Source organism: Falco punctatus, assembly GCF_963210335.1.
Source record: "Falco punctatus genome assembly, chromosome: 13".
NCBI classification, from domain to species: domain Eukaryota; kingdom Metazoa; phylum Chordata; class Aves; order Falconiformes; family Falconidae; genus Falco; species Falco punctatus.
Window position 1 is genome coordinate 11,527,765 of NC_137593.1, and position 13,487 is coordinate 11,541,251.

Consider the following 13,487-nt stretch of genomic DNA (forward strand, 5'->3'; position numbering starts at 1 on the left):
AAAAATGTGAGCATTTAGTATCAATATGAGCAGTCAATATATTTTTCCTGGAGAGCTATCTTTGCACAGTTTTGAGGTACAAAAAGAAGACAAGTTTCTTTAGATTAGTACCCCATTGTCTTTCCATGAAAAAACCCAGCCTCACAAGAATTAAAATCTTAATCACAACTTCAGTCACTTCTCAGATACACACCCGAGTCTCATATGCTTGAGTAAATCCAATCAGAACTACCAGTGTGCTCAGTCTCCAAGAAAAAGTCTTTTATAACCTGAAAACACGAAACCCTAATATCACATAAATATCTTACTCTGCTTAGATACCAAAACAATAGAACGGCAGAACCCCGTCATGATGTGAAACTAAGGCCGTCCTCCAAGAAACCAAATTACTCTTAGAAAGAAAAGCAGCAGCAGCTCAACAGCTGTGTGAAAGCTGCCTCCCATGACAAGATGCAGAAAAATTGCAAAGCCTCTTGGACCAACATAATTCAAATTGGAAACTGTTCTTTTCAAAAAGCCAGATTTTTTACACATGGTCTTATTCCTCATTTTTCTCCACCCTCTCCCTTCTGCCCCAACTCTTTACCTAAATCCACCACATACATAAAAAGAAAAGTTCAAAGTCACTTTTTAAGGAAAATGCCTGTCTGTTTCTTTTACTATTTTTTTTTTGTCTGTATTGTGTAGCTGCTCTGCACTGCAAGACACAGGCTGGCTTTCACAATAATTTGTCCTATACTTCTTTTCCTCTTCTCCTGTGCCCGAGAAAATGCAAGGCAGACCCTCTCCCCCAGCCCCTGTAAAGGTGCCCTATGTGTCACACACACCTAGTTAAAGCTGCATCTCCATACTCTGCAAGCCTTGTCTTGAATTACAGCCAGTCATTCTCATCCCAGACAACATACCCAAACATATACACACATTTATATATGTGTATGCACACCTATTTTACAGCAGCTAATTTCAAAGCCTGCAATAAAGCTGTAATTAAGAAATTGCCATTAGTTTTGGGGTTTGCCTCCAAAAACAAACGTTTCTGTATCTCAAGCTCCACACTCATGATTGTTGGGCAAACTTACACACTTCCAAGGACACCTGCATATCCCACTTTTTCCTTCAGCATCCCTTACTCTGCACAACCCGCACTCCAGAATACTAATGCAATTAAAACGACATCAAATCACAACAGAACACAATCACTTGCAAAGTCTCATCTGCCCCCAGGGTACTGTATTGGCCACAGTGACTTCAAGAATTCTGCAGCCCCCATCAGGGAGCACAGCTGGGGCTTTTAGTGCTCCGTGACCTACCAGTTATCACTGGCAGTGCTCTCTATCCCACTCTGACAAGAGGGAGATCTGCAGTGATTTCATCTGCTCTGGAAGAGTCTTCCACAAAGCACAGCACAGCCACAGTCCCTCCATCACTCACGCTCAGCAGTATCATTCTTCACATGGACAATGCTGTCATTTCAAACCACACTACTGCGTGCAGGGAAGACACAAGATGCAAGACAGAGATTTAAATGCTCATTCTCTGGGTAGCCTTCAAAAGAAAGGCCCTGAGCCTTCCTCTCAACTGTTGATGCAATGAGACAAGCACACAGAGCATGTCTGCAGCAAGAAACAGCCTGGGACTTCTGGTGTTAGAAGGTGAACAGCTGTTGCATTTGAACTCCATGAAGCCATAGCCAAGTCAGAGCTGAAGGGAAAGGGGTACAGTGCCCTAGTCACCAGCAGGAGAGAAAGGGTGATTTTTCACAGCTGCAGCTCTTGCAGCATCTGGCAATGATGAGAAGCCCTGCAGAACACGAGGGCTGCAAACTCTACATTATGGCAATTAATGTTGTATGAAGAATAAGCTTTCTAAAGCATTTGTCTTAAAGTGAGGACTGTCCACACCAGCCAGAGTCATCTTCATGCAGGTGTTGATTCTGCTTGTTACCAGGGGACAAGGCTGGTTGTGGTATTCAGCTCCACAAGGGGCAGAAAAGTAGAGATAGCTGAAATAACCACCTCAGCTAACCCTCCTTAATGTATGTATTCCTGAACTCAGAACAGCGAGCAATCAACAGCACAAGGCAGCTGGATACTGGAGGTGGCTAGGGCTAAAACTTCACATCCAATTAAACTCATGTGAGTAGCGAGATTTCTCATTTAACCTTGCTCTTTGTAATTTCAGAGACAATGTTTAACAGCTTACACTTACCACACCTACAAGGACACCTGTAAAGGAAGGATCACGGTTCCTTTCACTTACACACTTTCACAGTGCTGCTCTACTGATGTACTGGAGAGCTGCTCTGTATGTACACTTTCCTCTAGCTAACCTTAATCTACTTTGTGCAATGCCGACCTTCCTCCACCCCTGTAACGCCAGCCTTCTCTGTCAAAGTGGGCTCCAAAACATCATCCCAAATCGACAACATGAACCAACAACAACTTGAATTTCAAGGCTTTCAGTCCAAGCTCCAAAACAATAGCACTGCCAGTAGCAGGGACAACAGAGTCAGTGTTTCACTGTCTCAGGGCAGGCTCTGCCTTCTCTCCCCCACACCAAGAAAACATTTCAATACAAAAATCCCTCTCATTGATGGTAACATTTTGACCAAGTCAGTTCCAGATAAAAAGCCTTGGCTGTGCCAGCTGTGAGGTCACCTTCCCTACTGGAAGTCCCTGAATTTGCAAGAGCCCTTCTTTTCCGTCAAAATAAGGAACGAAGAGAGAAGAGGCACAAGCCAGTCCCATCTGACAGAAGCACATCCCAACCAAGATACGGTTCGCACAAAAGCGGGCACATGAAAAGGAATCACGCATATTATTTCTGGAATTACTTTTCAAATTAGCTCATGCAGCAGATCGAAAATGGAGAGCATATTTGTTTAGGGAAGATTAACTTAAATCAGTGGAAAAATCTATAAAACCTCTGCAGCCATAAACCAAGGGTTTCCAGTTACGCTCTCTGGTGGTCCTCAAACCTGACTTCAGCTGGCTTCTGTGGGACCCAACAGTATCCCCAATTTCAGCACAAGAAAGAAGTTCTTTGAGGGATGAAAAAACAGGATTTGTTTGGGAATATTTAATTTAAAAGAAAATCTAGACCATGTTCATTTATTCCAACTTATTCACCTCTGAGTGACCTTTCACGCACAGCATAACTCCTATCTTAATGCACCTTTACTTATGAACTTTAAAGCATTATAAAATTACACTTACTGGAGATGGAATGAAGGCTTCATGGTACTTCTTAGGATTTATTCTCAAGGGTCCCTTAAAAAAAAAAAAAAAAGAGAAAGATTATGCCTGAATCTTACATCAGTTAAATTAGAGAGCTGTGGGTAATATATCTACTGTGAAACATGAGAGATACATCTAAATTTCCATTATACATTTCAAGTCTTGACAACTTAGCATCCGAGCAATTTCAAGGCAAAAGGCAGTTTCATGATAGGCTTAAGCTGATCTACTGCAGTCTGTCATCAAAGAGATGTTGAATCATTAATTGTTGCTGCTACTGGGTGAACTGAGGATCCAAGCCCTCCTGTTCCCTTCACACATTTTCTGCTGAGCATCCACCACCTTCATTAACAAACAGACAATAGAAACAATTTGTTTTGGAAAAGTAGAATATTGGGTTTGCTTATTTTGGAGGAGGGGAGGAAAGAGGAAAAGCTGGCGTGCTGAGCTTGCATGGCAGCAGGTATCAGCCTTACAAGGTTCTGGCTGCTTAGGCTGTTCCTGCAAACAGACAGTAGCAGTAACTCTGTGATAAAGAATATTTCCAAAGAAGAATCAAAAGGATTTTCCAAAAACAAACATTTAAAGTCTACAGGATCAAATCTGTTTAAATGTGTTTAAAGTCACATTATCTTAAAAACATTTGAAACTCTTATGGTCTATCTGTTTCTGCTTTATCTGCCAACTCAAAGCTCAGGTCACCTGCAACAATACCCCATCACCCCTCCAAAGTAAACCAGTTTGCTGCTTGCGCTCAAGTCCATACAAGAGAAAGGGAGAGCCAACGAAGGACTTGCAGGCTATGCAACAGTGCCGTTCCCAGCCCAGGAAGGTCCTGGGAATTGTGATGCAAGTGACTGCAGTTACAACTGACAGCATTAGATTGTTATGGACATACAACCAGGTATCTGCCATCAGACAGGCTTCTGCTTTGGGCTGAAACTTTAAAACTTTCTCCACTTGTGTATTTGAAATAAAGTTGGCCAATTTGTTATATGAACAGTTTCCATCTGTTTGCACTTCTGTGTTAAGCAATCATAGGAACCTCTCTCAGGAATTGCTTCCTTAAAAATTTACTGCGGCATATAATTTTTTTATGTATTCTGGGAAACACTCAGACGATAGGAAAATAAAGCTGATTACATGTGAAAGTTTTGCTGCCTTGAAGAAGAATTTGCAGATTTATGAAGGTTTTCCATTGTTTTTATTTGCTTAGGTTTGGAAGTACCAGCACCATATATTCTATATTCTTTAGGCATTATTGGAATACTTTGCTGCAATATCTTATTTTGTGCCTTATGTAACTAGTATTAACGAGCACACCGACCACATGGCAAGCACGACCCAGGACAAGGGCATGAAAACAAAGACAACCCACTGGGAGCAACCCTGGGGATACTGTATGCTTAGGCAAAGTAAGAGCTAAATCGTTGTCATCAGCCTTTATTAGCACTGGTACCCACTGATGGAAAACTCTCAATGGTCTTTTTTCTCCTCTTATTTCCCAGAGTCAGCCATCAAAAACAATACACTGTTAGTAAAGGAAGCTGTTACAAAGAGAAAGGAAAAAAATGAAAAGGGATTGTTGCTCTGCTTGACAAGAAGTCAAACAATTCCCATACCAGCATCTACCCACCAGCTCAAAGCAGGTGATGGGATATCCTGTGTTACCCTGCAGAATCCCCTTGAATAGTTTGGGACAGCTGTCAATCAGCCAGGTGCAAACATCAGGTTTTGAGTCCATGGCCCAGAAGGCGTCAGAGCAGCTATGTGCACATGGATGCCCAGCTCCAGCAAACACACAGAGGAGCAAAGTGTTACCACGCTTACCATGCAACAGGTTTCTCTCCATTTTATATGCACTACCGAATTATGATCAGCATTAGAATTCTTACATCAAGTAGCATTAAAATATTTCAGCTCTTTCCTTTAAGCAAGGAACTCCCAAAATTTATCTTAGAAAGCAGATGGGCCCTATTATCTGTGCCTATGAAAATCCTATTTACAATGTTGTACATTTCACGCTGTGATATCATATCTGGAACCAGTCACACTCTCCATCTGCAACGAACAACTGTTCTCATATGTGCATTAGGGGGTGAGGATCTGGCTGCAGAGTCTCATGATGTCACACTAATGTTGTATTGTTTTACAACAGCCTGCAAATAATAGCTGCTATATTTATCAGTGTTTTTATGTCAGTAGGGCCTTTGTTTTGAAAGGTAAGAGAAAGGTTTGCAGGAAAGTTTCTAAAACACTTTCTGATGATTCAAGCCAGTTTCACATACATTTGCCAAAAAAGTTCCTAACCTCACTGAGCTCCCCCAGCAAGGTCCAAAAGGGTCATAATTGCTCAAGTTGCTCTGCTAGAACCAGTGCAGGCAGTACTCAGAATAAACTTCAAGCACCTCAAGTCAAGCAGTTCATAGCAGTTACCGTAACACATATGCCTAGATTCATTTGCATGTACAAAACACAAAAAAAGGCCCGGGTTCAAGTACCTGCTTGCTACCAAGGCCACCTTTGAAAAAACCACCCATGCCAATCAGGGAAACCCCAGCCTTCACACCCACAAAAGAACAGCTTTCCAAGGAAAAACACCCTCTTAACTGCAAAGCAGGCTCTGCACCTCTGTGCCCTTCACACTCTCACTCCACCTGACCCCAGAAGCCCTGCAGGGAGGGTCTGGGAGACGCTGGAGGCGTGGAGGAGACACGAGTTTCTGGCTGGTGCTTCACAGGATGATTATGGTCCTTTGGGTCAATGTTCCTTAATACATAACCTGACTTCATCTGTGTGTATAGCCAACACCATCCGCTTACATAACTACACAGAAGTTATTCAATCTTGTTTGCCTTCAGACCAGACGATATGATCCCAACCAACCTGATTCACTTGGTGTTTGCTCATTGCAGACAGTTTTACAGGCACAGAATTGGGAAGTCTATGCACTCTTAAATGCCTGAGCTCAGATCCCCTTTCTTTTGGAAGGACGCTTCTGCACACGATTAAATGAATCCAGAAATCCCACAGGGCACACTTCTCCATGCTACTTATCAAAAACTGAGTTATGTCAGATAAAGTACCAGAAGCCATTAAGACTAATATTGACAGACATCAGCACCCATAAAGATAACACTTTTGTTCTTCCTGATCTAGGACTGCTTAATCTTCATTGCACTTGTGTTTTATCTGAGTGAACTCCACGTCTGCCAGTAGTTTCCAGTAGTTTCCGTGGGCTGGGTTTTCAGGCGCATTTAGTTGCGTAGCTGCATTGCCAGGGTCCAGCAACATCCTCAGAGTTCACAGCAGGGTCTTTTCTCTTTAGCAACTCTCTCTCAAGTTCTCACACAAATCTATGCAGATCCAGCCCTCCCAAGACACTCCAGGGGATGGCCTGTGCTCAGAGAGTCATGCTTCTGTCTGGCTAGCACTCAAAATTTGCTCACAACCATCAGATTCAGAACAATAGGTTTGCTTCGCCTCTTCCACAGGCTCTTGTGGAGCATTTTTGCAGGTTACCATGCCAGACCAATGCCCTGCTTTTGGGGATTAACACAACGGGTATTTGTTCACTGTGTCTCTTGCCAGTGTACAGAACAGCGCTGAGGATTTGTCCATTCACTAAAGTTGCTTTCAGGATCTCACCAATCCTGGTTAAGACTGCAACGATGAACGGTCTTGATGAGATCATAAGGACGAGTGAGCTGAAGATAAGAGATATTGAGCTGGGATGCCCATGATAAGGCACTCAGCCCTCAGTGACTAAATCCACCTTCCACAGCCTCAACTGTTTTCCCGAGATGTGGAACTGGATGAAAGGTAAACAGATACAGCCTACGAAAGCACATATGACTCCTCCAGTTACGCAGCACATGACCTGGAGTAGACATTACACATTTACAAGAACTAAGGATTCTTTTGCCAGTGAGCATGTAATCACAGGTCCTCTGGGACTCGGCATTTCAATGGGATTCTCAGGTAGTAGTCATAGGCTGATGTGCCTCATCTGCAGCTGCACTCGACCTCATATACATGTGCTGCACTTAACACTATCAGGCTGTGTGACCAAAACCACTCCTGAAGGTAAGGCAGAAGCTTTAGTTACTGTCATATGCCACTACAGCCACAGGGAAAGTCACAGCTTGAGGCTCCCATTTCTTCCCTCACCATTTCCTTCCCATCGTGGATGTCTGTGACAGTCTTCAAAAAGACACTGGCCTAAAGTCTGGGTAGCCCAGGAGACCACTCTGATCATCAGCGGGGATATGCCCCCCACATAGTCATTTTTCTGAAAGAGCTTATCAGATTGGTCTTCAGGATGAAATCAGGCAATCTTGTATGTGGAATCCTCGTAACACCTCCAGAATTTATGGAATTATATTATCACATAAGAATTACTAAACAATTGTAACAAGAAATCATACAAAAAGCGAGGCTGCCATTTGCAAGTTCAATGTATTGATGAAAGTAAGTATCACAACCTCACCAGCATAACACTAATTAAATGGCAAAGCAACAGTGCGTGTTTGGGTAAACGATGCCTCAGCATCATTTGTCATGCCCCCACTGACTCCCACCTGCCTTTTTCCCCCAGCCAGTCTGATCTCACTGGGACACCAGGTGTGTCCTGAAGAACATTACACCATGTTGAGGACTGTACTACAACAGTGGTTCTAGGATGCTATTCTCTCCTCCTGCTCCTCAGTGAACCTCAGCCCTGCCTGCCCTTATGCAAAACTCCGTCTGAGATCCAGCTACCCACACAAATAGCAGGTCCACCCCCACATTTTTCTAGATATTCAGAGAACTGCTACCTAACTATGGCTGCAGTTTTGCTGCTCCAAATGGAAGTCCAGTCTTTGATCTTTAGAATCTGTAAAACGAGAACATGCTTATTGCTAGCTATTCAAGGCAAACAACCACACATAACACATGCAAATTATTTTCTGTATCTCAATGGGCTCTTCAGCTCCATCTGCTACCTGTGCCTTACTTCAGTAAACCATACACTGTCATCCGTGGCTGGTTCAGCCCTATAACCTCAGGGGAGTGCAAAGACAATGACACAAGCAAATCAAGGGTGCAGTACCACTGCCTGCCCATTTGATATTAATTTAACCAGTTGCATTGTATTTTATAACAAGTTATTGCAATGCCTCAGTAGGGCACTGAGACCCCAGGGACCACAGCACCACCTGTACCATCACTGTCCCTTATTTTTGTGGGAGGGAGACCTCTGGGAAGAGTTGATAGATTGAAAAAAGAAGAGTAGGTCAGGAAGTGGAGGCATCTGCACCTCATTGCTGAGGACTAATGAACATTTCTGTGAGGAATTTCAGCAAGAAGTATCTTGCTAAGGACATTCATTTTTACTTACACTGACAAAGACAGAGGCTGCCAAGCACCTGCTGTGTTTTAAGCATCATTTGTAAAAGTAAGTGTCCCCACAATAATGACTACCATGGCTAGCAGACCATCCAACCAGAACTCTGCAATTCATCATGTGTGGATCAGGAATTTTACAGAACGTGCAATCAAATCAAAAACCATACTTCAGCTGAATGTAAAAAAGATTGCATTCCACTTCTAGAACCTTCTGAGAAAAGGAAAAAATTTTCATCTAGCATCTACAAGTGGCACATCAGTTCCCTGTCATGCAACCAACTGATACTGATTTCCAACAACTGCCAACAGACTTATCACAAGAGCATGGATGTTGTATGGTCCAGGCACCTGAATTAGCTCTCCCCTTTTCAGTCCTGCTGAAACATCTTCTTTTGACATGTAGGCTTCAAATATACTCTTCTTCCTCCCTCGAGTGGGTTTATTTAGATTCTTTCTATCACCTGATGTTGGGAAAGCAGCACAGGATCCTCCTGAAAAAAAAATTTGTAAGTGTTATCTTGCCCACCAAACATGTCTGTGTATCTTAACAGCAGCTGTACAGAGGCTTTGAATTCAGTGCTGAACTTCTGAGACAGTTTGCTTAGAAATACTGGCACCCGACTTCAGAGCACCAAAAAGCCTGGAATAATCATATTTTACAAATAATTGACAGTCTTTTACAGCTCATTTTAGAGTTAAAAGCATTCATCCCAGCCCATCCTTTAATAGTGCTGAGCACATGCTTCAAGGCCGCTTATTCCTGAAGCATGTACGCGCTCTGCTTTAATACCTCTGGGAGTTCCCAGTTGTCTAGGATTTATTCTGTTGTCTGAATTGTCCATTGTTTCTGTCTGCGATTCAGAGAGTTGCCTCTTCCTATCGAAGTTCTGAGGAGTTCTTGCAGATTCAGAGTTGTTTCTGGTCCTTGCAAACCCTCTCTTTTCTGCACCTGAAATCAAATACAGGTTTGAAATAACAGGGGAGGGAAGAGGAAACCCACTACCAGCTTGCGGTCCTGGTGAAGCTCATGGTCTGCAGTACTTCAGTAGAAATCACAACTGTGAGTCATGCTTTTTATCCAAAAGAAACAATGTCTTCATTAGTTCATTTGTAATCTGTTGGCTCTTTGTGCCTCTTAATCCGCCACGAACTTATTTTAGCATAAATAAAACTCTGGAAATTACGGTATTAAAGTTGGATACAACCCTTCCAAAATCCTGGGAAATTCATTAGGGCATATAAAATGTGAAATTGTTAAACTGTTTCCAAAGCCTCCACCCCATTAAGCCCCCAAGTAGTGAGAAAATATAACTTCCCTACAACTTAATTAAGTAGTTCAGGAATCAAGGCGGGGGGTGGGGTGGAATCTCAATAACCCACTCTGGAGTAATTAACTTTTGAGCTACCAGAGGCAGCGTGGTACACAACACCACCACAAAGAAATGCCAAGGTTCCAAATGTCCAGCCTGCTCAGAATAGGTCGTGATCGTATGAAAATATTCTGCAAAGACTCACCCCTTCCTTCCCTGCCATCACCTCAGCCCCTTCCCTAAAGCCAGGAGAGCAAGCAGCAGCTTCCAAAGCATATGCCAACGCTGTTCCACGGATCAGCACATTGGAATGCAACCCAGCACTGTGCAGCTGCCCTCTTGGCCCTCCACCTGGATACTGAACATGTCATCACAGCTTCGCCTTCCAGCCCCTCCTGGCTACCCTCCCTGGGTCCAAGCTTGTACCTGCAAGTCAGAAAATGTGCAATGCCAACTTATTTGCTATGGGGCCGTCCAAGTTACAAGGCAAATTTTTTACATATGGTATCCTTCACAAACGAAATCACAGATTGCTTCATAGAATTGAACTGAAGCAGCGAGAAAAAAAGTTTAAAAAGCTGTACTTAAGCAGAGATCTTTAAAAATATGGTACAATGAGAGAAAACTGCTATTTTACCCAGTCACAGACAAAAAGCAACTTCCATATACAGTAACAGGCAAATCAGCTGGAGGAGGGAGGGATGATCCTAATTCAGGAGAGAAGACACCAAGACAGGCAGAGGGACAACTCAAGGTTCTGGCTCAGACCAGTCCAGGAAAAGATTAAACATCACAGCAGTGCCTCCAAACAGGACACTGAAATGAAGAAGGGGCCTCTGAGTTCAGCCATAAGGGCAATGTAGTTTGGCCTCTTTCTACACAAGCAAGCTTTTAATACTGTGCATATGCTTTCAGGAAGGAGACTGTCCAAGGGAGGTTGCAGCTGTAACACAGCAAGAGCACAGCCACATATTTAGGTTTCAACTGACAAGAATGAGGCGATACTACCTGTATGGACCACACGATAAGACAGAACTAAAATTAACTGATTTGCAAATGCCCTAAGGGTCAAGAAATCAAGTTCAAAAACAGATACTGAAAATAAAATAATGGACTAGAACAATCTGAGCAGAACAGCTTTTGAATTGGCAACAAGGTCTGCTCCAGACAGAGCTTTCAGAGACATTTTGGTGAAGGAATCAGACTTAAACCGCAACAGGCAGGATCTTAGGAACTCTGTTAAAAAGGCAAGGCACTAGGCTGATTACCCAGAAAGGTCATGCAATCTGCTTCATTGGAGGTTCTTAAAACTAGGTGAGACACACATCTGCCAGAGTTGGTCTAAAAAGAGTAGTTTTTTCCTTGAGGTAGTGAAATGGATTACACGAGCTCATAAGGTCCTCTAAAGTCCTTGTTTCTATGACAGCAAGTCACAGAAAATACTGTGAATTAAAGAACTTGGGATAAAAAGAGGCTACATCTTAACATGTAATTAAGAGAGCAGAAAACTAAAATGCAGGAGGAAAAAGAAAAAAACACCTAGTGAGTTGGGAAGTGAGCTGAGCCAGAATTAGGCACTGCAGAGCAAAGTTGCCCCAGCACTTGCCACGGTCATCAGTTCCAAAAGTCTGGGGCCACTACCGCCAAAAAAAAAAAAATGCACAGCAACAGCAAAGGGTGCAGAAGCATGCTTCCATCCTGAAACAGCAGACATGCAGAGAGTCACTTGCACTTGTCCAATACTTAAAGACTTTGGCTTGTACTCTGGTGGGATTTTTCATCCACTCAGACTCAAACACAAACTCAAAGAAAAAATTTACTCTGCTTCGACATAGCTGGCTTGCAAGTCAGTTTACACACAGCCCCTGTAGATATTCAACCCTGTTGGCTGTGACATTGATGGCTAAACAAAACCACCTGTTACAAAGCCACAGACAACTGTCACAATTAGCATTCAACTGGAACACATCAAATTCTGCATGACACTAATTTCTTGTATTTCTCCTTTAAAAAGAAAGAGCTAACTGCAGGTTGCCATCTGTTTCAACTAGATTCAATATATGCTTCTGTAATGCACCTGCCCCTTAAAACTGGAAGTTGGAAATAGTCCTTATGATGGGCTTTCCTGCTGCCCAGCATTAATATTCTGATGGATAAACAGACATCGTTCCACACAGCAAACTGTAACTTGACTACTCTATAGATAACATAGGATATATTGAGACTATCCTTTCTGAAATAACTATCACAAACTTAGTTAAACTCTATTCCAGCACCAGGTGTGTCAGAAGTCTTACTTTTTCCATGGTGTTAAGAGTCACGTGAATTGTAAGATAACAAAATCTCTTAGGGTAAGATGTCACACAAAGTAGTAACATATCCTAGGCATTAAAATAATCCATGACTAAATAAACTAAGCAGTAAATACATATAATAAAATGAAAAATAACCTCAGTAGAAGGGAGACTAAGTGCAGTGACTGAAATGAAGTTGGTTGATACACCCTATCATGAGGTTTGAAGCAACCATAATGCACCAAACACATCTGCACATGCAGAACCACTCAAGCTTGAACACAGAGCAATTCTAACGCAAGATACACGAGTATTTGCAACATACAGCAAATGCAACATATTTGGGTATGTTTATCTGGCTGCACAGATGATGTAGAGCTGCTCTCCATGGATGCAGCCACCACTTGCCTGGGAGTTCTAGATGTTCTGCCATTCCCAATGGGAAATGATACAGGAGTAACAATTTGAGGAAAGGTGGTTGACTGTTCATTACTTGAAGTTCTCTGAAGGGAGACTTGGGCTGAAACACCCAACACCTGTATCGGCCAAGAAGGCTCCCTACAAAGGTGACAGAGGGACACCTGAAGAGGACCAGCAATTCCACACACAGAGCAGAGAACCTCTTCAAACTAGCCAAGGGAAAGCACTTGGGGGAAGTAGAAACACACAATTCCCACCTCCACGGGTAGAGGCAGGAAAAGTGGATGGCATCTGTGGGCTTTCAGAACAGTCCACAATCAGTGACTCACTTTTATTCTCAACATGGGCACCAGGAAAAGGAGTGGAAAGGATGGAACTGGAGGCTGGCTCCACACCAGGAGTCCAGTCCGGCATTTGTTGCGCAGGCAGCAGTGGATGGTTGAGCTCCGCTGGAAGGACAACACTGGAGCTTGTTCTAGAATCCAAACCATCACATCTCATCTCCGTCACAACAACAATGACATCATGCAATGGCACATTTTGGTCTTTAAACTTAAGTACCTATTAATCTTCTCTTATTTTGGAAAAAAAAAAATGCAGACAGGCAGCTTCCCAGAATAATTGATCTAGCTTACAGTAAGAGAGTAGGGTAGATGTTTTAAATCAGCTTATTTTGACATAATTTATACAAAATCACTCTATAGTTTACGTTTTGAAAAGTACTGCATTTAATTAAATTTAAATCTATTAGTCAGTTGATCAACTAGATGGTCAACTAAATCAACTAAAATATTCAACTAGACATGAGGTTAGCAAGGCCAGTCTTTAATTTTGTATTA

The 13,487-nt window shown here is 42.7% G+C and overlaps 1 protein-coding gene across 3 annotated transcripts in view; it reads right to left on the reverse strand.

Moving 5' to 3' along the window:
• Nucleotides 1-13,487, reverse strand: part of DIS3L2 (DIS3 like 3'-5' exoribonuclease 2) — a 195,092-nt gene that overhangs the window by 166,645 nt on the left and 14,960 nt on the right. For all 3 annotated transcript variants that reach the window (XM_080409894.1, XM_080409895.1, XM_080409896.1), the window contains 3 exons: nucleotides 9,415-9,573; nucleotides 8,973-9,115; nucleotides 3,216-3,269 (listed from right to left, as the gene is read on the reverse strand). In XM_080409894.1, the coding sequence (XP_080266020.1) occupies nucleotides 3,216-3,269; nucleotides 8,973-9,115; nucleotides 9,415-9,573 (356 nt within the window). The remainder of the gene's footprint in view (nucleotides 1-3,215; nucleotides 3,270-8,972; nucleotides 9,116-9,414; nucleotides 9,574-13,487) is intronic.